At 34.5% G+C, this 23,600-nt stretch overlaps 2 protein-coding genes across 2 annotated transcripts; both read left to right on the top strand.

The window, feature by feature from the left end:
• Positions 1-3,893: 3,893 nt before the first annotated feature.
• LOC106297077 (transcription factor bHLH30-like) lies at positions 3,894-6,228 on the top strand. Its single transcript, XM_013733359.1, has 3 exons — positions 3,894-4,600; positions 5,170-5,653; positions 5,852-6,228. Exons 1-2 carry the CDS (start codon positions 4,019-4,021, stop codon positions 5,650-5,652), a joined length of 1,065 nt encoding a protein of 354 aa, XP_013588813.1. The 5' UTR covers positions 3,894-4,018; the 3' UTR covers position 5,653; positions 5,852-6,228.
• Positions 6,229-6,336: 108 nt separating this feature from the next.
• Positions 6,337-7,365, top strand: LOC106297972. Its single transcript, XM_013734088.1, has one exon. The coding sequence runs from the start codon at positions 6,337-6,339 to the stop codon at positions 7,363-7,365; it is 1,029 nt and encodes a 342-aa protein (XP_013589542.1).
• Positions 7,366-23,600: the final 16,235 nt, after the last annotated feature.

Here is a 23,600-nt window from a genome sequence, read left to right as displayed (position 1 = left end):
GCACTTCCTCGCCACGGATAAGCTCCTAGTCGCGCCCAGGCGACCGCGTTTTTGAACAGAGATATATATTTATAAAAACGCACACGTGCATGTATTTCTGTGTGTTCTCACATGCCAATTTGCCAAGAGAAACTCGGTGTTGTATATTAGAGTTTATGTTAACAAATAATATTTTCAGTAAGGAACAAGTTTTAAAAGTCGACAGGACTAAAATATTTGTAACCGAAATTTCTTTATTAATACTAGCTTTTTGCAATGAAATGAAAGTGCGAAGAAAAAGCAAAACGGATTTTTGATTGCAAGCTTGAGACTAAGGTAATGATGATACGGCCAGCTTTTTTTGAGTCTTTGGTCGGTCCGACAATCTGTGTGTCTTGTGTTCACTCTGTGTTTGTTTTTGTTTTTATTTGTTAACAGTGAAAATTCTGAGTTTAAGTCCATAATTTTTCCTAGATCCGGAATTAAGTTTAAAATATTTCGATTTAGAGAATAACTCTCCGTACCAAAGGTGGTTTGAATCCAGAGCACAGGAAAACCAATCTTTTTGTGTTACCAAACCAATATGCCACCAACATCTTATAAGAAAATCTCCAAAAATACAATATAATTTGAAATTTGCAAAACTTTATATTTGAAGTTTAAAAGTGCTAGTCTCCAAAAATCAAAACTTCATTTTACCAAAAAAAAAAAAAAAAAAAAAAAAAAAAAAAAAAAATCAAAACTTCAAACTTAACTTAAAAAATATTTGTATTTTATATTATAGTCCTTATATTTATCAAATTAACTTAAATTCATAAAAGTTTTATAAATATCACATATATAAAAGTATTACAATAATAAAAGTTACACTAAAATATAAAATTTACATAAAATACATAATTAAATACTAAACTACAAACAAAATACTATATTATTCCATAAAATTGTTTCCGTAAGACTTCTATATATGATTAACTATTGCATTACAAAGTAAAAATGACTTTCTTTATTTTTAATTTGTAGATTGCAAGATAAAAATTATTGAAATCGGATATTCTCATTTCCGCCATTTCAACTATTGCTTCTGCCACTGATCTTGTATCCCTATTGACGAAAAAACATCAAGAATAATAACAACAACAATTATATGTTAAACTAAATCTCTTTGAACAATATTTTGGGTATTTTGAAGGTTGCAAATCAATTTTTTTAACTATTAGTATTGTTGTAATATTAAAATTTTTGTACTAATTATGTATCCATGTACTTTTTAAAAACTTTTTTTTGTTAAGTTTATTTCGTGATATTATTATTTTCTAAATTTAGTTTTATTTTTTTTAAATGTTATTTAATTTTATGTGTAAAACATAAACTTATATAAACAAATTTAAAATAATTATGAGATATAAAATTTGTAAAGATTAAAACGATATACGACAAATTATTTAAGAATTATAAATATGATGAATAGTTGTAATGACCAAAATGCAAATAAAAAGATGAAATTTTGAAAAAAAAATTTAAAGAGCAAAACACTTCATCTTTAAAGTTATAAAGTGTTTTTGGAGATATTCTTAGTATCATGTGTGTGTGTTTTTTAAGGGCAAATCTCCAAAATAGCATATTTCTAAGTTTATATCACAAAAATAGCACTCAAAAACTAAAATGACCAAAATATCATCTTTCTAAGTTTATCCTTTGAAAATTTTAATTTTTTTATTTTTCAAAATTTGAAATCTTATCCACAAAATCTCATTTCTCAACTCTAAACCCTAAACCCTAAACTCTAAACCCTAAACTCTAAACCCTAAACCCTAAACTCTAAACCCTAAACCTTAAACCCTAAACCCTAAACCCTAAACTCTAAACCCTAAACCCTAAACTCTAAACCCTAAACCCTAAATCCTAAACCCCACCCTTTAACTCTAAACCATAAGTTTGTGACTTTTGATAAAACATGAAGTGCTATTTTTGTGTCTTTTGACCTTGAGTGCTAGTTTGGGAACAAAAACTTGATTTAGTGCTATTTTTGTTTTTTTCTCTTTTTTTAATTCATTTTTATTTTGTATTTTTCGGTTATAGAAGTATTTATATAGCCTCCAATACCCTATAAGGGAATGTAAAGTAAAATCTTGACTGAAATAAGACAATATTAGTTTTAATTTTCTTTTTTCTCTGATAGCTACACTCCTTAGTTTAGCTTTCCGTAAGTTGAAAGCAAAGAGGACTTGCAGAGTTACTTTCCAAGTTGCACACTGTCCATATACATACATCGAATAAATTATTCCGTTTAGAAAAACCGAGACGTTGTAAAAGCTTTATCCCTGTATCAGGACATATATTTATATGCATCTCTAGGTTTATAGATCCATGTATATAATAAACCCATAATAAATTAAGGTATGCCATGCGAGAACAAATTTGTGTTCTTATCTTAAGATGAATTTATCATTGGCAGTAGACACCATGGTATTTCTAAATATATGATATTCAATATATTTTCATAGTTATGTGTATGTGAGGTCTAGTTAACTTGAATCGATCTCGGCTGGAGATTATAAACGCATTCTCATGGTAAAACTTTTTTTTCATGATTAACAAAGTGTGTATCATAAATAGCTAAAAAGAAAAGCTGATTCTTACGAATTCAGGTGCCGAGATAGCATATTTTCTTGCCAAAATCTTTCCAATAATGTACAAGATGATGATCAGTATTAATACAACTCCCTCGCTCACTCAAATCATGAGGTCTTCTCTCAAACTTTCTCACTCTATTCCACATACATGCGCAATGGCTCTATTCTTGCCTTTTAACATGATCATATACGAAAAAAACATTAACGTATACGGTATAACCAAATGGCACCTCCACCTGTAGACGTCTCTCGGATCTCGGACCTCATGAACCACAAGATTCCTCATGATTCTATTTCAATAGTGAAATAACAAACGCACATCGATTTTTTTGTGAGCGAAAGACTCTAAAGTCTAAACTGCTCATAGTATTCAAACCTTCTATTTGGTAGAAGCTTAATATCTTGTTTGCTTAATTTTAAATTTAGTTTATTGTGTATTTTGTAATAATGCTGTTTAAATTGATAGTAAACCGATTGGTAGTTAATTTTTATAACGGTTTCAATCAATGAAAAAAATGAACTATTGATCGGATCATGCAGAATTATGACTTTATCAGCTAAATTAGAATTCACAACCAAATGTGTTTTTGTTTCAACCACTGTGTAAGTCCCATACTGAAGATAGGCTGGTTCACAATAATATTTATGATCATAATACCAGACGATGTCGTAGATGAGTGGGCTCCGTAAAATCCAAAAATCCAGTAGATTAAAGGATGGAACATATATAATCTTGATTATGCTTTTAGCTATTTAAAAAAAATTAATAGTATGTAAATACATTTATTTCCTCTATTATGTGCTCCGCTCTCTAATAATAGAGCAAGTAATAACTAAGTTTAGTGGTCTAATAAGAAACAATACTCTTAATTAATTCCATCATATTTGTTAAGTTAAAAATGTATGGAAGTAAGAATGTACTAAGCTTTTAGGTTAACTAGAAAAATATCCAAGATAAAGTTTAAAGCTAGTAGAATTTGAATGATGCTTAGCTTTGGACTTTGCGTTTACGGATTTCACCCTATAAAATGTTTATTATATTCCATTTAATATAAGTTTATAACTCAATATTTATGTACAAATTAGACATCGACAATGATGTATTAAATCTATGAATAATCTAAAGAATCTTAAACCCATTAACCTTTTTGCTTTTCTAATAATTCCACCACAACACAAACACACAAGTTGCAAACTCGATATATAATTGGAGCACTATAATACAAATGCATATAAGTGTTCCTATATAAATCTGCATATGAAAGCAAGCTTTTTCTCTTTTTAACTCTCTCAACTCCTACCTTCCTTTACCAACCTTTACTTTCTTTTCTCACACACACACACACACACACATGTATATATAGAGGGAGAGAGAGACCTTTATGACTTCATAGAAGAGAGTGATGTGCTCAAAGAAAGAAGAAGTAGAAAGTTCAGGAGCCATGAACAACATACAAAATTACCCAAATAACCTCTTCTTTCACCAACTTGTCTCCCATCATCATCACCAAGAACCTTCTCAATCAGAAACTTTCAGAGCCCCGGGTTACAACGTCGAATCCGGATTCACTATCTTCTCCCACGACTCCGTTTCCCCAATATGGCCTACTTCGACCCAACCACAGTTCGATCCATTTACTCCTCCTACTCCTCAGGCATCTTTCTACGAGAGTTTCTTTAATAGAAGCCGAGCTCATCATCAGGGATTACAGTTTGGATACGAGGGTTTTGATGGAGGCACGTCAGCAACGCATCATCATCAAGAACAGCTTCGGATTTTGTCAGAGGCTTTAGGTCCCGTAGTGCAAGCCGGGTCGGGTCCTTTCGGGTTACAAGGTAAGTTAGGGAAGATGACAGCACAAGAGATCATGGATGCTAAAGCTTTGGCTGCTTCAAAGAGTCATAGTGAGGCTGAGAGAAGACGAAGAGAGAGGATCAACAATCATCTTGCTAAGCTCCGTAGCATATTACCCAACACCACCAAAGTAAGTCACAATACTTCAAGTTTTCACATAGATTGCACATTCATGATTCATGACAAACCATTAAAATTTTAAATGGAAACTTTAATATAAAAATAATATCACAAACGATGTAGAGTTGAAATGGACAAACATAGCAGCTGGTGACATGAAAATTCATGTCACATTTTATCTCTTTGTTTTTTATTTACATTTAGGGTTTTATAAAAATAAATAAGTTATTCAAAAGGTTTTCTCTTGAATCATGGATCTTCTGTATATTTGTTGAATTCCCGAGGAGAGAATCAGTGAGAAGCAGTTGAATAATAAAAAGTGTGGGAATATGGAACGTCGATGTCGCTTCTTGATTAACTGATGTAATAAAGAGAAACAAACGGCGCTGCTCATAAAGAATAAAAGCAACCAAAAAACTTATTGCTGGACCAAATCATCACTTCGTCGACCACGTCATTTTCTCCTCGATAATAACAAATTTATGTTATGTTTGTGATGATGTTATGTTCGGGATTAACTTATCAAAAAAAAAAAAAAAAATGTTCGGGATTATGATGTGTTTATCTTTTGGTATGCAGACTGATAAAGCGTCCTTACTAGCGGAAGTGATTCAACACGTGAAAGAGTTGGAGAGAGAGACTTCAGTGATCTCGGAGACAAACTTGGTTCCAACAGAGAGCGACGAGTTAAAGGTGGCTTTTACGGAGGAGGAAGAAACCGAAGATGGCAGACTCGTAATTAAAGCGTCGCTTTGTTGCGAAGACAGGTCCGATTTATTGCCGGACATGATCAAAACGTTGAAATCGATGCGTCTCAAAACGCTCAAGGCCGAGATAACCACCGCCGGAGGACGAGTCAAGAACGTGTTGTTTGTCACCGGAGAAGAGAGCTCAGGAGAGGATATGGAAGATTATTGTATAGGGATGATAGAGGAAGCTTTGAAGGCGGTGATGGGGAAGTGTAACGTTGAAGAATCATCTTCTTCGGTGAATGCTAAGAGACAGAGAATGAGTAGTCACAACCCTATTACCATCGTCGAACAACAACAATATCACCATTAAGGTAATCAAGTTCTAATCAATATTGTACGTCACGTTATACTATGGATGTGTGTGCTTGTGTGTGTGTCTGTATAACGAAGATATTTGTATCCATTAAGGGACTTGGTTTGGTTATAAGTACTTTCTTTTGGTTGTTATATATGTTAATTTGGTTATATTTTTTTTGTTTTTCTCTTATGATTTATCTGTCCGCCAAAAGATGGAGGCATGAGTTTTTGCACCATTTTTCCGTGGGACAGCTTTTGGGATTTTTTGTTTGCTTACAAATGTTAAAGTGAAACCAAAAAGAGAGAATGAAGAAGTACAGGAAACGTACCAAAGATGATGTGTGCCGTTAATGATTTTAGTCGGGTTCGGTTTGGAGAAAACAAGAAGAGACAAGTTTGGATTCTGAGCTTTGTACGTTGATGCGCCTCTGACTCTTTTGTCTTGTGTATTGTTAGACAAAGAGAATATTCCTATTCTTGTTAATGTTGTACTCCTATATTCGTGGGCATAATCTCACATATCTCTGAATAGTTTTGTGTATATAAACTGATGTAAATTTTCATATCAAGGCAAGGGAAATATTTCCACTTTCATGGTATCAGAGGATTCATCGATCCTGAACCTCTAAACTTTCTCTCGATCTTTATTCTTTTCATTCTCTTCTCTTCTACGTCTCTTTCTCTCTTTCGATCTCTAATGGCTGCTCATCCTCCTACTCTTCTCGATCGTGCGTATGGTGTGAATAACATCAAATCGCACATCCCTATCATCTTGGATAACAATGATCACAACTACGATGCCTGGCGGGAGCTTCTTCTCACGCACTGTCAAAGCTTCGAAGTTGCGGGTCATCTTGACGGCACCCTTCTTCCGACTGATGACAATGATCAGCTATGGATCAAACGTGACGGCTTAGTCAAGTTATGGCTTTACGGAACCATTTCCAAGGAACTCTTCCGTAGTGTGTTCAAAACTGGAGGAACATCTAGGGAGATCTGGACTCGCATTGAGAATTACTTCAGAGACAACAAGGAAGCACGGGACATTCGACTTGATCATGAACTTCGCAACAAAACGATCGGTGACCTGACCATTCATACTTACTGTCAGGACCTCAAGTCTATCTCAGAATTGCTGGCGAATGTAGAGTCCCCAGTCTCCGAAAGAACGCTCGTCACCTACATGATCAATGGCTTGAGTGCTAAGTTTGACAACATTATCAACGTCATAATGCATCGTCAGCCTTTCCCTACCTTCGAGCAAGCACGGTCCATGCTCATCTTGGAAGAAGAACGACTCAACAAAGGCGACAAGTCGCCACTGGTGAAGGACTCACCATCCTCAGACAAAGTCCTGAATGTCTCAGCTACGTCTCAGCCTGCAGCCACAACTCAACAACCACAACAGCAGCAGCGCTTTTACAACAACAGAGGATCCAAGCGCAACAACAGAGGTCGTGGGCGCAACTACAACAACAACCAACGACCAATGTATAACCAGTGGGGCGTACCGTTTTGGCCAAATGCTTATTCCTTTTGGGGAAATCAACAACAGGCTCCATGGGGACAACAACAGTTCAACAACCAGGGCATTCTTGGCCCTCGCCCCAATCAACAGGCTCATCAAGTTCAGACTCAAGGCCAGTTTCCGAGTGCTGCTCCCTTTTGTCCCAACAACGGACTTTGCATCAGCGTTAAACACTATGACGCTAATGGATCCTACTGATCATCAATGGTATATGGACTCTGGAGCTACGGCTCACCTGACCAACAATCCAGGTAATCTAAAGTCCATTCTTAATACTGGCACCAAGCAAACTGTCAAAGTCGCCAATGGGGACATTATTCCAATTACCAAAATGGGTTGTTTCTCTTTTTCTTCATATTCTAGACCTCTTCATCTTTCCTCAGTTTTAATAACCCCTTCTATCATCAAAAATCTTGTTTATGTTCGAAAATTTACTAGAAACAATTCTTGTTCCAAAGAGTTTGATCCTTTTGGTTTTTCTGTGAAGGACCTTCGAACTCAACGGACAATTCTCCGCAGTGACAGCACGGGTGATCTTTATCCTCTCTTTCCAGCTACAAATAAGCTCAGTTCTGGGCACTCTGCTTTTCTTTCAACTTCTTCAAACACATGGCATCGTCGGCTTGCTCATTTGAGCAACCAAACTCTATCTTCTTTGTTGTCTTCTAAACTTTTTCTTTGTAATAAACATGATCTTTCTAATGTTTGCGATGCATGTCAACTTGGAAAACAAATAAAGCTGCCTTTTTCTTCCTCTGAATCGTCTGTCACTGCTCCATTTGAAATAGTTCACTCTGACTTATGGACATCCCCTGTTCAAAGTCTAGGAGGCATAAAATATTACATTATGTTCTTAGATCAATACAGCCATTTCTTATGGGTCTATCCCTTGCGTTCCAAGGCAGAAGTGTTTTCAAAATTCCAACTCTTTTTTAACTATGTCGAAACACACTTCAAAACGAAAGTTCGATCCTTGCAATGTGATAATGGAACTGAGTATAACAACTCTACGTTTCACGATTTCTTTGCTAAACAAGGACTCACCTTTCGCTTCTCTTGTCCCTACACGTCCCAACAAAATGGACGGAGTGAACGTATGATCCGAACTATAAACAATTCAGTTCGTGCTCTTCTCTTTCAAGCTAATGTTCCTTCAATCTTTTGGGTAGAAGCTCTTCATGCTACTGTCCATACACTCAATCTTCTGCCATCAAAATCTATCAAAAATTAAGTCCCTTATTCTGTGCTTTTCAAAAAGCCAGTTTCCTATTCTCATCTCAGAGTTTTTGGCTGCCTCTGCTACCCAAATCAAAACCATGCTAATTCTCCTAAACTCTCTCCACGATCGTCTAAATGCATCCTCCTCGGATATCCCAACTTCCATCGGGGTTATAGATGCTTCGATCTTGAGTCCAAAAAGATCCTCATCTCTCGTCATGTCACGTTTGATGAATCTAACTTTCCGTATAACGACTCTATAAAGCAAAAAGAGTCTACATACGACTTTCTCAATGATGATACGGATGACTCGCCTTTTCTTCAGAGCATCCGTACATCCCCACCTGTGATTGCTACTCCACAGGCTGTAGCTTCATCATCGAATCAGTCAACTCAGACTGTACCCGCGGTCACTGAGGCACCAAGACATTCGATGACAACAAGATCACGGCATGGTATTCATAAACCAAAACATGTTATCTCCCTACTCACTCAAACCAAATCACCCCTTCCCAAAAGCTACAAACAAGCCCTCAATGACCCAAATTGGACACCGTCTATGACGTGTGAGTATGATGCCATTATTAAGAGTGGCACTTATGATTTGGTACCCCGTCCAAAGAACACTAATATCATTCGTTGTCTTTGGTTATACAAGCACAAATATGATGCACAGGGCAACTTCAAATGTCACAAGTCCAGACTCGTAGCCAATGGCAAGTCACAGGAAGAAGGCATTGATTACACTGAGACTTTCAGTCCAGTTGTGAAACCCGCCACTATACGAAGTGTACTTCATGTTGCGCTGGCACACAATTGGCCAGTTCAACAATTGGACGTCCAAAATGCCTTCCTACATGGAAATCTCGATGAGACGGTGTACATGTTTCAGCCCCCTGGGTTTGTAGACGAGACCAAACCTGACTATGTTTGCAAACTCAATCGCTCCATCTATGGCCTAAAGCAGGCTCCACGTGCTTGGAATGCACGCTTTGTCAACTTTATCACTACTCACGGGTTTATGCAAAGCAAAAGCGATGCATCTTTGTTTGTTTACAGGAAAGGAACGGACCTTGCTTACCTCCTACTTTATGTCGACGATATCATCCTCACATCATCATCTCCGGCTCTCACCAACAACATCATTGCCGTGATGAAGAAAGAGTTTCCAATGACTGGGGGAGGGCTGATTAACTCGTTTTTAGGAGTAGCAGCGATTCACAATGACAAGGGCCTGTTTCTACATCAAACAAAATATGCAGAAGAGATTCTCATTCGCGCAGGTATGCAAGACTGTAAACCGGTTTCAACCCCTGTGGATCTTAAGTCAAAACTTGCTGAGGCCATTGGGAAACCGGTTGACGACCCTACACTATACAGAAGCTTGGCAGGGGCTTTACAGTATTTGACGTTTACACGGCCAGACATTGCATATGCTGTTCAACAAATATGTTTATTCATGCACGATCCAAGAGACCTTCATTTACAAGCTCTAAGGCGCATTCTACGCTACATACAAGGTACCAAAGACAAAGGTTTACAACTATTAAAGAACCAGAAGCTAACATTGACTGCCTACTCCGACGCGGATTGGGCAGGCTGTCCTTCGACACGTCGCTCCACTTCAGGCTTCTGCGTTTTCTTGGGGGATAACCTTCTGTCTTGGTCAGCTAAGCGACAACCTACGGTCTCACGTTCCAGTGCGGAAGCCGAGTACAAAGGTGTAGCTAACGCGGTCGCAGAAACTTGTTGGCTACGCAATCTCCTCCTCGAGATGCACTGCCCTCTCACCCGAGCCACTATCGTGTATTGTGACAACATCAGTGCAGTCTATCTCTCGTCAAATCGTGTTCAACATCAACGTACAAAGCACATTGAGATAGACATACATTTTGTGCGAGAAAAAGTCCAAATGGGTCATGTCAAATTCTTTCACATACCGGCGTCTTCTCAGTATGCCGATATCTTCACAAAGGGCCTACCTACTTCGTTATTTACAAGCTTTCGATCCAGCCTTGGCGTCTCGCAGCTCGACGCTCAGACTGAGGGAGGGTGTTAGACAAAGAGAATATTCCTATTCTTGTTAATGTTTTACTCCTATATTCGTGGGCATAATCTCGCATATCTCTGAATAGTTTTGTGTATATAAACTGATGTAAATCTTCATATCAAGGCAAGGGAAATATTTCCACTTTCATGTATTTACGTGTCTCTAGTGCAATCTTTTTTTCGTGCAAAAGATTTTACATATATCCATTTCTCGTAAACAACCAGCATTGAGGAGTTAGACCTTAAAGGACCAAAACACAAGAAAACTAACCGCACAGGAGTTTCTCAACTCTAGGATCAAAGGGGCTAATTAGTTACATTAGTACTGGTTTTATTTCAGTATTTAACTGACTGGCCACTTGATCATTTAGGTTTCGGTCCACACGGTTTATCCATGCAGGAAGGCATCAGTCGTTAAGGACTTGCCCAACTCCAAAACTAGTCAAAACCCATATACAAAAGAACCAAAGAAACATCACAATATTAAAAAAACGATTTGTATAAATTGCTTCACAAAAAATATAGTACTTAACAAGAAATCTCTTCTAGATTAGTGCATATTTTGTAAACAAGAAAATAAAAATAGAGGTGAGGGATGGTATTTTGGCATATAATTTTTTTTGATGAAACGTGATTTTGGCATATAAACTTTCTTTGAATTGTGAGAAACCCATAAAGACATCTAGTGTTTATATAATTATAAAACTAAAATACTGATATTTTTTTTATTTTTTGAGAGACTTGTGTGGTTTCTCATGGACGCTGCTGATGCATGATCGACAGACGATTGTGATTGGTCATGCGATCAGTCATGACGAGGAGATTACGTAATTAACGTCGTATTTGTGTAAGATTGCATCACTATGTGAAGTACGTAAGACCTTTATTAATTATGATGTTTTGTGTACTGTCGTACCCTAACTGTCATTTAATTTGTCGTTGATAAATTTCACATAAGTGACAGCCACATTACTGTCTAGTAATGACTTCTGTTTTGGCTGTTTTTAGACATGACTGAATTTTATTTTGTATCTTCATAATTCCTACTATAATTTTTTTAAGTTAAGAAGACATGGTGTCTTGGGGGACGGTCTCGGGTGGCTGTTGAGGACAGCATCGATCTGTCCAGGTTACTGCTTATTGCTAATTAGGTCTGTTGCAGTGGAGGGGTCTTATGCTTGGTTGTAGTTTTCTTTGTTTTTATTGCGGTTACCGGTGTCTTAGCTGTGTCAATGTTGTGTTTGTAAGTCGCTTTGTCGTGGGTTTTAGTTGCCGTTTTCTATGGATTTTTGGTTTTTGGGTTATTTCATTTTGCCGCCCGCTTATGTTTGAACTGTAGTATAAGAGCATAATTATCGCTAAAACCAGTGGCACGGTTTCTTAGGAAACTTTTTTTGTTTTTTGTGTCTGAAATTTTTTTTTTAAAAGCGAACCAATCGCGGACCGTCACGTGTAGGTGACAGTGCAAAACCCCCTCTAAGATCGGTCCTTATTTTGTGTTTTCTATCACCGATCCTTAACTTTTTGTGGAACCCACTCAAATATTTAATTATTTTTTGTTAAGAATCCCTTTTAACGATGGTCTAAGTGAATCAATTTCATATTGGGAAAAAAAAAATTATGTCAAACCAGACTTTTGTTTTAGCTTTTGATCCTCTCGTATTTTAAGAAAAAGGATATTGGGAAATCTCAAAGTCCAACCCAAGCCCAACCGCTAAAATGAAGCTAGAAGTTTCCACCGGTTGATGTTTTGCACTTGCATATCATATGAAAGCAAAGATATTACGAAGATTGTGAAATTATTTTCAACGCGATCGAAAAGACGGAGCTAATTGGTTGGGCTGTTACTTTGTAAAAATTTATGGGCAAAATTTGTGTTGTAAGTCAATTCTTTAGACCTTTGTTTGGTTTCGCCGTGATTTATAAATGTAGGGCCGGCTCTGTTAATTACTATTTCTACAAAAAAAAAAAAATTCTTTAGCAAAAAAAAATTCTTTAGCAAAAAAAAATTGTGTTGTTAGTGTATGTAGCTGTATATTTACTCAAGTAGATTTTTTATAGAAAATTTTATCTAATTGTAGTTACTGTGGCTAAAAATTATTAGCTGCACTTTTCTAAAATGAAACATGATTGGATAAAATGTGTTGTATCTGTAAAACTTTTTTATGTTATTAAAAATAATAATTCATAGGAGTTATCCGAAATAAAATAAAATAAAAACCTTATGAAATTATTAGTTTATGATCAAGGATCTTTATCGTTGATTTGAATATACTAAATATTTGACTACATATATACAACTGATTATTTATTCATTAACATGCATCTAATTTATGCATATATTAGATGATTTTTTATTATTATTCAAGTGTCTTAATAATTACGTACCTCATATATTGATGAAAAAGAAGATGTGCCTTTTTTTTATTTCCATATTTTTTATAATTTAATAATTTCTATTTTTAATTATGAGTTTTTTTTCAGTCCAAATAATAAGGATGTAGGACTTTTGTCTAAAACAAATAGAATTTTTTTAATCATTTTCCTGTATCTTGGAAAAATAAAATTACACTTTGATTGGTAAACGTGTATTTTGAAAACTGAAGCTACAATATGATTTGTAAGGATTAGTAATTTAATAAAATAAAGCTAAAATCTAACCAACCTTCACCGATGTTTATTTTTGGCCAAATTGGCTGGAAAACCACAAATACAAAAATAATTAGGAATCCATGCAAATAAAATGTTATTTAGGTAACCGGATAACTGAAGCAAAGTGAAGTTACCTTATTGTCCAAATCGATTTGCATGTAGGGTAGATAGGTCCATTGTTTCTTATAGGTACGCATCCAATCGTAGAATTAGAAAGATATTATAGGGAAGTAGTTATATATGTATCAGAAGAGTGTCGGAAAAAAATAATTTTTACTAAATATCAAACATTAACATGAGAGTTTGTTGTATGTAACGGTTCAATATTAAAATTTAAAGATGACTCTAATTTCACTTTCACTCTCTAGATACTAATCAATAAACTCTAATCACTAAATCCTAAATCAAAAATTAAATCATAAACACAAATATAAATTTTAAACCCAAATATTAAAATCTAAACTGACCCTAACTTTACTCTCACTCTCTAAATACTAAACCATAAACTATAATCACTAAACCTTAAACTAAAAATTAAACCCTAAACCCAAAAATAAATCATAAACTCAAATATCAAAATTTAATGTTGACCCTAATTTCACTTCTGCCTTCTAAATACAAAACCATAAATCCTAATCACTAAACCTTAAATCTAAATATAAATCGTAAACCCAAATATAATGAAACAAAATAAATATCATAGTACACATTTTTAAAATTATGAAATGTCTATGACTAAAGAATTTTTTATTAATTATCATTTTAATAATGAACGCACATGTTCACCCCGAGATAAACGAGTGCATACATCACTAAAATAATAGTCAATAAAAATTTATCAAGTCTTATTTTGTTTATAAAATAATAAAAACTAATCATAAAGTTAATTGTCAAAGAAAGGAAAAAAAACATTGACATTGTTAATTCAGTTAACATTTGTTAGAAAAATCCTAAACCCTAAGTTGTAAACCCTAAACCCTAAAGGGTAAACCCTAAATCTTACTTTAAAACCTAAATTCTAAAGGGTGAACCCTAGGATTTAAGGTTTACTGTTTAACTAACGGTGCTAACAATGTTAATATTTTTTTTGACAACTAATATTATTTCTTATTATTTTTTTATAAATAGAATATACTCGACAAATCTTTATTAATTATTGTTTTAATAGTGAATGCACGTGTTCATACATTTTCATACTAAAAAGTGAAAAGTTTTTAAAGTTTTTATTAATAGTATTTAGAGTCCGATAAAAATAAAGTGAATTAAAGAAAAAAAATCAGGATGGAGAGAGGGATGGAGAGAAAGATAGAGAGGGAGAAACTGTGGGACAGCGAGATGTGATGTATATAACAACTAGATGACATCATACACTCTAGCTAGTAGGGTTATTACCGTGAATTAGAAATGTTAACAGTACCCTCTCCGTTTACCTAATATATTTTATTTCTAGGGTTATCTAGTGCAATTACCCTTTATTTATTTTTTCTCTTGTGACGAGGGTTTCTTTGCTGGATGCTGTAGATTTTTGCCATTTTATCATCAATAGTTTTTTTTCAAACTTTTTTTTTTGGCTCAATGAACTCAGTATACAAATTCTGAGGAGAAATTAGGTGATCGTGCATTTTTTTATTAATTTGCGAACCGTGTATTAGATAGGTGTACAATGACCTTTTTGTTCATTCCTTGTCACTGTTCGACTACGTAGCGTTAGGGGCCAATCAGTTGGGCAGCTTTTGTATCAGTCAAGTTGGGTCGAAGATATTTGGTTGATGTCAGTTTTTTGCATGTTAAAGTTTTGAATGTATGGATATAAATGGTTTGTGTGAGAGTTAATAGTAATAAGATAAGTGTCATTCATTATTACACATAAGAGGCATTCATATCAGTATATCACTATAGAAATGAATAGTAGATGTTAATTTGATATGATATGGTGGATTGTTTTATGATAGCGAGTAAATATGAATTAATGAGATTACTTGTCAAACATAATTATAGTGAGAACAAATTTATTGATTAAAGACGACATTTAAAAGATTCAATGGAACAAGGATTCAAAATAAAGATTTAGCTGAAAGAATAGGAGAAATTGAAAGATCTAGTTTATAAGCATGTAGATTATAATAGCTATTACAATTATGAACCCAACCCAGAAAAAGTTTAAGAAAAACATATCCGTTAACATGTTAGTTAGCTGGTTTAGACCTTGTATATCCTTAAATTATTAGACAAATATACAAGTGTAAGCAAAAAATTAGTAGACAATAAGTTGAAACTATCCATAGTAAATTCTGTGACCACTGTATTGGTCATTTATAACTGGATATTACATAGATATCCAGATCAATTTTATAATAACCAGTAATATCATTTTATTAAAAAAGATTTAAATTTTGGCTCACTCCAAATAGAACCGGTAATAATTATATTATTTCGGATTAAAAATACATTGAGAAGGATATGAACTTTGATAATCGGATAATATATATATATATATAATCAGGATTATGAAAGTAATAGCCAGAAAATGATTTGTGTATCTGTAATATAAATGCGTATTATATACATCATGAGTTTGGAACAAAGTATTGTAAGAGATATGAAATAATATGTACATATGAATTTTAACCAGATATTACATAATTAAACCAGATAAAACTTGCTATATCCCACAAAGGTATTTGTTATTCTTGAAATGTCGGAAATAAAACCGTTTTTTAGATGAATAATAACTTAGTATGGATTTGCAGATTTGTGGACTTTAAGAGCTTTATTATAGAAATGGCAGTCTTTTGCACACTATTAATAACCACTATGAACGAAACTAGCTTCTCATAGGTTGAATCTTACAAATTAAAACGTATCAGTGTGTCCTTTCTAAGGCAGTGAGGGATATGTAAGAAGACATGCCAACTAAGAGCAAATCAGAAATTGACAGACAAGATTACAAAGCATCAAAACATCGTGCTTGGGCTATTAAATCAGATATACCCCATAAAAATCAAAGTATACAATGGAGATGGAAATTCCGAACAACGAGACCCTTTTTTATTCGAAAAAAAGAAAAAAATAATAGAAAATCAAAGCATTGTGAGGCTCTTAAAGCTGAGGAACACGAAGAGGAGATCCATCAATACTCTCAACTTATATGTTGCCTTCGCCACCAAAACAAAGAAGAAGGGCACAACTTTATTCCTCGCCGATTTAGCTACTTATGACTCTGCTTAGGGCGACACCGGCTCCTCAGATGAACATGCTCACCCAGGCTGATCTCATATCCCTCCACACCGGTTAATGTTAGCGCTCCGCTGACGATCTCGAAAAATGTAAGTGATTTACTTAGCTATGGATATAGAAGATATGGCTCGAAGATGGTGAAAAGAGGTGATGGGCTCAAGGTAGACATGGAATCTGACAAGGATACGGTCTGTCACGTGAAGCTTTGGAGATTCGTTTCTAGCAACTGCAGCAATAGATTGATTCGAAAGAAATGAGAATTTCAGATCTTTGTTTAGAAACCAGGATAACAAATACAATGGCAGATCTAATTCAGACAGTTAGGGATGAGAAAATAGGAGAGAGAGAGAGAGCCAACAGAGCACCACATCCTCCGAACAGGGGTTCACAGCCCAGATTGGTGCTACATCCCTGTATGCTTCTGTTGTGGAAGTGAGGCTAGAAACTACAAGCTGAGCAGAAATTTGCGTCTCGTTTCGGTACGGCTAATCTACAAGCAGAGCATACACCATCTTCTATTATGCTTCCTCCCAAACAGATGTGCGATAGATCCATACAATTTTTTTATAGACTCCAAAAACAAAGGAAGAGAGAAGAAGATTTGAAAATGACGATAATAATGTAGTTTAGACAATTTATTGTATTTTCCCACATAAAGATTTGCGTGAATTAGGTAGCTATATGATCTTTATTAATATTATCTAGTCAGCTTGTAGTACGGGCAAGTCTATTTGTATACCAAGTTATAGGGCTATTACCACCATTTAGAAAACCTAACAGTAACATGTCCATTTACTTAAATACCATTCTTATTTTAGTCATCTACTGCTGCCCTTCTTTTTTTTTTATCATCAATAGTTTCTGGTAGTATTAGTCAACGATCTCCAACTCTACTTTTCTGTTGGATAATTTTTTTTTTCCGCTAAAACTGTTGGAAACTTGTAGATCACATATGTAGGTCTCATTTTTAAGAAAAATATAACAGCTTTATTCTGGAAATTACAGAAACCATCATGGAAATGCAAAAAACTCAAGAATGCATCGTACTACAAGATGCAATTTCGTGACCGGATCTATGGCACGACAAACTTGGAAAATGCTAAATACCGCAAGTTTTAAACCTGCTTGGATTCTGCTCAGGCCATTTCCAACCATAACATCAAATTTGGTGTTTAAATTATATCAAATTTAGTGTTTTGACGTGATAATTTTATTTTTGTTATCTCCAACTGACACCAAATATTACATCAAAAATAATATTATATATTATTTAATGTTTTCAGTTTTATTAATTTTTATATTTTATTATTTGTAATTGATATATCATTATTTTACCACACTTTATCACGTTTGTTATTTTTTTTGTAATTTTATGTTTATAAATTTACTTACATTTGTATTTTTGGTTTAAGAATATTATACTTTTTATGTATTTGTTTTATATAAGATATTATATTAAAATTACTAATTATAATTATGAAAAGAACATAACAAAATAATATTTTTATTTTATTTCTTGAGTATTTATTTCAAATTTAATATGCATTTTCAACTTATATCATTAATTTTTTATATTTTATAAAAATACTAATTAAAATTTATATTATTAAAAAATAAAATATAAAAGTTCTATGATATTTTTTCCATATCATTTAGTGATTTCTTACTTGAAAATAAAATAAAAATAATTAGTTATTTAAAAATAATTATAAAAAAAATTATACAGTATATTTATGTTTAATTACAAATTTGAACTAATTAATAATAATAATTGAACTATCTTATTAAATGAAACACAATAAAAATATGTATATTAAATATTTGGTACGATGAATAGTGTTACATCAAATTTGGTGAAATAGTAAAAAAAATTAGTGTTCTATTGAAAATAAGATTATACCAAATTTGGTGTTTTAGTGTCCCTCTGGAGTTGGCCTTAGATAGACATCGCTTTTATGTAAGCATAGAATATTTTATATAGTTTCTCTTGCTTTTCAGTACTAGTTAAGTCTTTGTGCCTAAATGCCCTGATTATAAAAAGAAACTAGATTTTGACTTCCGCACCCGGTACAGGTGTTTCTTTTCGATTTGCATTGTTGGATATTTATTATTGTTGACCTATTTGTTTTTTATTTGTATAAGTGTGACGTGCTAATAGTATATTCTATGCTGATTAAAAATTAAAACTAAAAATTACATTAGTTATTTCTTATTGTAATATCAGGTTGGAGATTATATTAATAGAATAACAGTTTTGAAAATTAATTTTCTTGTAATTTATAGATTTATTTAATTTGGTACTTACATGTATAGTTATATTCTAAATTATTAACCCAACATAGTAAATCAATTATGTTGAAATTTATTTTATTTTATTAATTTGTTAAAATAAGTATGTACACTAATGGATAATTTTTTGGTTCTGTAAAATATATCTTAAATTTGCGAGGGAGAAGTTACTATAAAATGGTATACTAAAATTATATTGAAATTTGGAGAAATACCTTCATATAAGATTTTATTTTGAAAACTATACCATTATATAATATTTTGGAAAACTACACTTAGTCATACGTCAAATTACCAAACTATCCAATTGAAATCTTTATAATTATTTTAGTATCTAAATTATTTTTAAAATAAAAACACAAATAAATGCAGAATCATATGCATTTGAAAAATCATATTGTAAACTCGTTCGTTCGTTGCCGAGCAAAACGCCCTTCAGTTTTTTCAAAAAAATTCCCTGTATTTTCTTAAGATTTAAAGAAAAACAAAAACCAACTAGTCAATAACACGAAGGTGTTTAGCAATAACTAAATAATCACTTGTTCCAATTGAAAGACTTTTTTGTTTTGATGCACGATTAGACACACATGAAACAACCCCAAATAAAATAAGAAGTAAATGGTGCATTGGTGTATCTTTTCTATTTTTACTACAATTTATTCCTTACGGTATTTTAGACTAACACAGAATAATTCTAGGGAAGAAATGATAATTTATGAACTTCGTGAGTCTAGAGCACGGAAGAACTCTTGAAGTTGCATATAATTTCTAACATACTTTTTCACTGTTCTTACAGATGTTTATGATTCAATCCATTCATCATTTTATTAAAGATACTAAGAATCAACAACATGAACATATTTTTATCTCAATACTTTTATTTACCACAAAACAGATAATAATAATATTTTTAAAGTTTAATTTTAGTTATATACTTTCTGAATTAATTAATTATTAAAAAATAATTACTAAACAGAAACAGGACAAAAGTGTCTTATTACATGCAGTAAAGTCTAATTTTCAAAAAAGAAAAAATGAAGTGCATTTTTCAAATTTCAAATCACAAATAGGATATTTCTCAAATTATCCCTATTTTCTAACATGTGCTGGATAAAAAAAAATTGTAAAATGTTAATATAGCTTTATCAACCATACGGGTCAGGTTTACTTTAAATGATATAACTTATAAGAATCGGTTGAAAATGAAATTATAAAAGGCCCCAATTATAAATTGGTCATAAAAATATAACATGTTGAAAAACTCCATTAATTTTCTGTTACGATTTAGTCCGGGAAAAAAAATCACACATGTTTTGCTTCTTGAAAACCTAACTATATGTTGATCCAAAAAATATTATTTTCAAGCTTTCTAATTTTTCCGAGGTTTCACCTCTCTGTCTCTAGCTCCTCTGTATTCTCCACCGACATTTCATAAGGCGATTAGAAACAGAGAAAATGTTTCCATGGCGTAAGTCAAATACAAATATTAGTATCTAAAGGGTAGGAGTTTAACTGGCTTAGATTATTTGATTTCTGATTTTTAAACAACTGTGGGTTGCATGTGTGTTTCATCTGTATTGATTACCTATCTGTGTAATATTTCTGTAACGATCCGGTTTTAACAAACCATAATTAAAATTTAGTTTGATTATTTATTTACACTAAACCAATCTGAAAAATATTTTTTCCTTGATGGTTTAGTAAACCATACATACTTATATATTAATTATAAGTATTTTTTAATTCTTAAAACCTAAAACGTGAACTGTAGCGCAGCCATCCTTTATCACTATCATCTTCTTCACATTAGCCACTTCAAGCCATCTTCACGTTTTTCCCTCCCTTAGTTGGTACAACGACAATCATTGACCGTCATCTTACAGAAAGCGGATCTCCAATCGGATTTGTATTCTAAAAGTTATGTGTGGTTTACCAAGGGATATTTTTGTATAATACATCTGAGACCAGTATTGAGGAAAGTCAGGAACGGATTATCAAATCATTAAATTTTGACCTTAAAATTTCATGGTAAATTTCTAACTCACATATCTACCTATAGCAGAAAGCAGAACATCATTTGGAATTTTGGTTGAAATGTTATGGTTGTTTATTTGGGACTGATCTCTGCAAAGCGACTCCACGAACAGTCAACTTCATAAGCGTTTTCCCGTTTATCCAGACTGACTTAGACATCGAGCGAGATACCGTTGGAAAGGTCTCATTGTCAGCTTTCCAGATCATTCTTCAGATCGAGAAACAGAGGTACAGTTAGGAAGTTATGGTCATTTTAATTTCGTGTATCAACTCTGTTCAAATCCGAAAATCATAAATCTAGTCTTTTAATTTGGAAACCCTAAATCTATTTTTTTTAGGAAAGTTTCTTATGGACCTAAGCCATTAATTCTCTTGTTGCAGTTGACTGTATCCTCTGTTCTCCATTTCATCCAGTGGCTAAGGTGAGGGTTATTTCGTTTAATCTCTTGCTAGTTTAGTACTACCATTATGGAAAGTTTAGTTTCGAAACATGTTTCGTCTCTGTGAATCGAGTCTAACTGGAGTCTTGTTTGTTTTTATTTTATTCTTTGTCTAAACCGGAGAAAGGAAATTAGATGATTCAACTGTTGATTGATTTGGATGATGTTAAAAGACGGTTATATATAAGTATACATATAGTATGGATTGGTTAGCCGGATACATGGAAGTACTTTTGTATCGGCCTATTTGTGTGGAGATTATGGGGGGTACAGGGAAGCACTTCTGTACCACGTATGAGCTTCGGGAGTACAGAGAAACACTTCTGTACTACGTGGCAATTGTTTGTGTAGAGATTACATGTCGTACAGGGAAGCACATCTGTACCACGCATGAGCTGCAGGAGTATAGGGAGGTACTTCTATACTACGTAGCATTGTGTATGAGGAGAATGTGGGAGTACAGGGAAGCACTTCTGTACTATGCATACTTTTGGTATGCATGAATATTTATAAACCTATATCCGTATGAGGAGAATGCAGGGTGCAAAGAATAACTATGTACTATAATCGCATTGGTTGTTATGTGTAGCACAATAGGTGCCGTGTTTGTTTCATGTTAGAGCTAGACCTACATAGTCGTAGTACTATGTACTGAGTCAGTGGTTAGCGGTTTAGCATTTCATACCTCACTGAGTGACTCCCATGTTACTCACCCCTCCTTTCTCCCCCTTTCAGGTGAGACTGGCGAACATGAGTGATTGCCCTCGGATTGGTGCTTTTGGGCGTTTATTTTTTTCTATTTCAACTTGCGGTTTTTATGTTTTATCATATGTTCAGGATTTATTTCATTAGTTGGATTTATGACTATTTGTCAGATTTATGGTATTTAAAGACGGTTTATGAGGATTAATAAATATAGATTTTGAGATTATTATTTATTATTTTATTTTGGAGAGTTTGAGTATTACAATTTGGTATCAGAGCGGGGTGTCGTCCCGGCTCCGACCCGGGATGACGATTTGTGAGACTTGGTTTTAATCGGTTTTTGACGATTTCGAAATATTTATGGGGTTGGCAATTTTACAAAAAAAAAGTATAGCACTTTTCTGTTCGGTTATTTTTCAGTAATCGATAGTGTTTCGATTTAACAGAATTAATCGTGTCGTCCATTCTCTATTTAGATGCCGCCAAAAAGAGGAGCTAAGCGTACTCGCATCGTTAGGGTTAGAGCTGATGCTCGTGAAGTTGTGGATGAGCAGGGTGCTGCAGGGGTGTTAAGGCAGAGGGTGTGCAGCCTGCAGCCCCACAGTTTGATCAGGCTGCGCTCATGCAGATGGTTTAGCAGGCAGCTACCCAGGCTGCTATTCAGCAGGTTACCCAATAAGCTGCTCGGGTAGCTGCACAAGAAGCTGCTCGTGTAGCAGCACAGGAAGTTGTTCGTCAGTTGGCTGCTGGTCAGCAGATTCCACCGCAGCAGGATCCACCGCCGCAGATGCATATTCCTCAGGTTCCTGTGAAGGGGGTTCCAGGACAGCAGCTCCCTCAAGGTTTGCAGCAACCTTTACCGGGTTACCGTGCTTATGATGAGAGGTTTTATAGACTCACGAGTCAGATGCGAAACATGGATATGGAGCATTTTGGGGGAACAGTGCATGCTACAGTTTCACATGATTGGAAGCTTAGTCTGCAACAAAAATTGGAGATTATTGAGTGTCCACCAGAGACTTCGCTTAGCTTGGCTATGCAGTACCTACGTGGAGATGCACTTGTGTGGTGGGAGGGAGTACGATTGGGCCATCGTGGGCCTGACAGGCTTACCTTTGCAGATTTTATCCGGGAGTTTGATAGGAAGTACTTTCCAAAAGAAGCTATGGATAAGAAGAAGAGTGACTTCGAGCATGTGAGCCAGGGTGACATGACAATCAGGGAGTATGAAGTTGAGTTCAACCGACTTCGCAGGTTTGCAGGAGGTGGTATTACTGAGGAAGACCTTATTAAAAAGTTTTTGGGTGGGATGCGAGTCAAAATTCGCAACAAATGTTGTGTCGTCACTTACTACAGATTGGAGGATTTGGTGGAGAAAGCTGCTGAGCAGGAAGCAGGTTTGGCAGAGGAGCAGAAACTCCTCAAAACAGCTCAACCTAAGGCTGGGAAGACTTTAGAGTCACATAAGAGAACATTGGACGAGTTAGAACCACCTAGCTGCCCCGGTTGCAAGCGCAATCATTATGGAGAGTGCATTAGGTGTCATTCATGTGGACGGACATGCCACATGGTGAGAAATTGTCGGTTTAAACCATTGAATGCGGGTTCGGTTAGACAGATTGTTGAACCCAGAGCAGCGACTATGGATTGCTTTAACTATGGCCAGTCAGGTCATATTTTCAGGGATTGCCCGAGGAGGGAACAAGCAGAGGATTCACCACCACCTAAGCGCCAAGCCATCGACCCATGAGTTTTTGCTACACGAGACTAGGAGGAGGTTTAGCCGGGATCCACTTAGTACCTTTTGTT

Source organism: Brassica oleracea, chromosome C6, assembly GCF_000695525.1.
Source record: "Brassica oleracea var. oleracea cultivar TO1000 chromosome C6, BOL, whole genome shotgun sequence".
Lineage (NCBI taxonomy): Eukaryota > Viridiplantae > Streptophyta > Magnoliopsida > Brassicales > Brassicaceae > Brassica > Brassica oleracea.
Note: the sequence above shows the minus strand (reverse complement) of the source record. Positions and strands in the feature narration are given on the sequence as shown.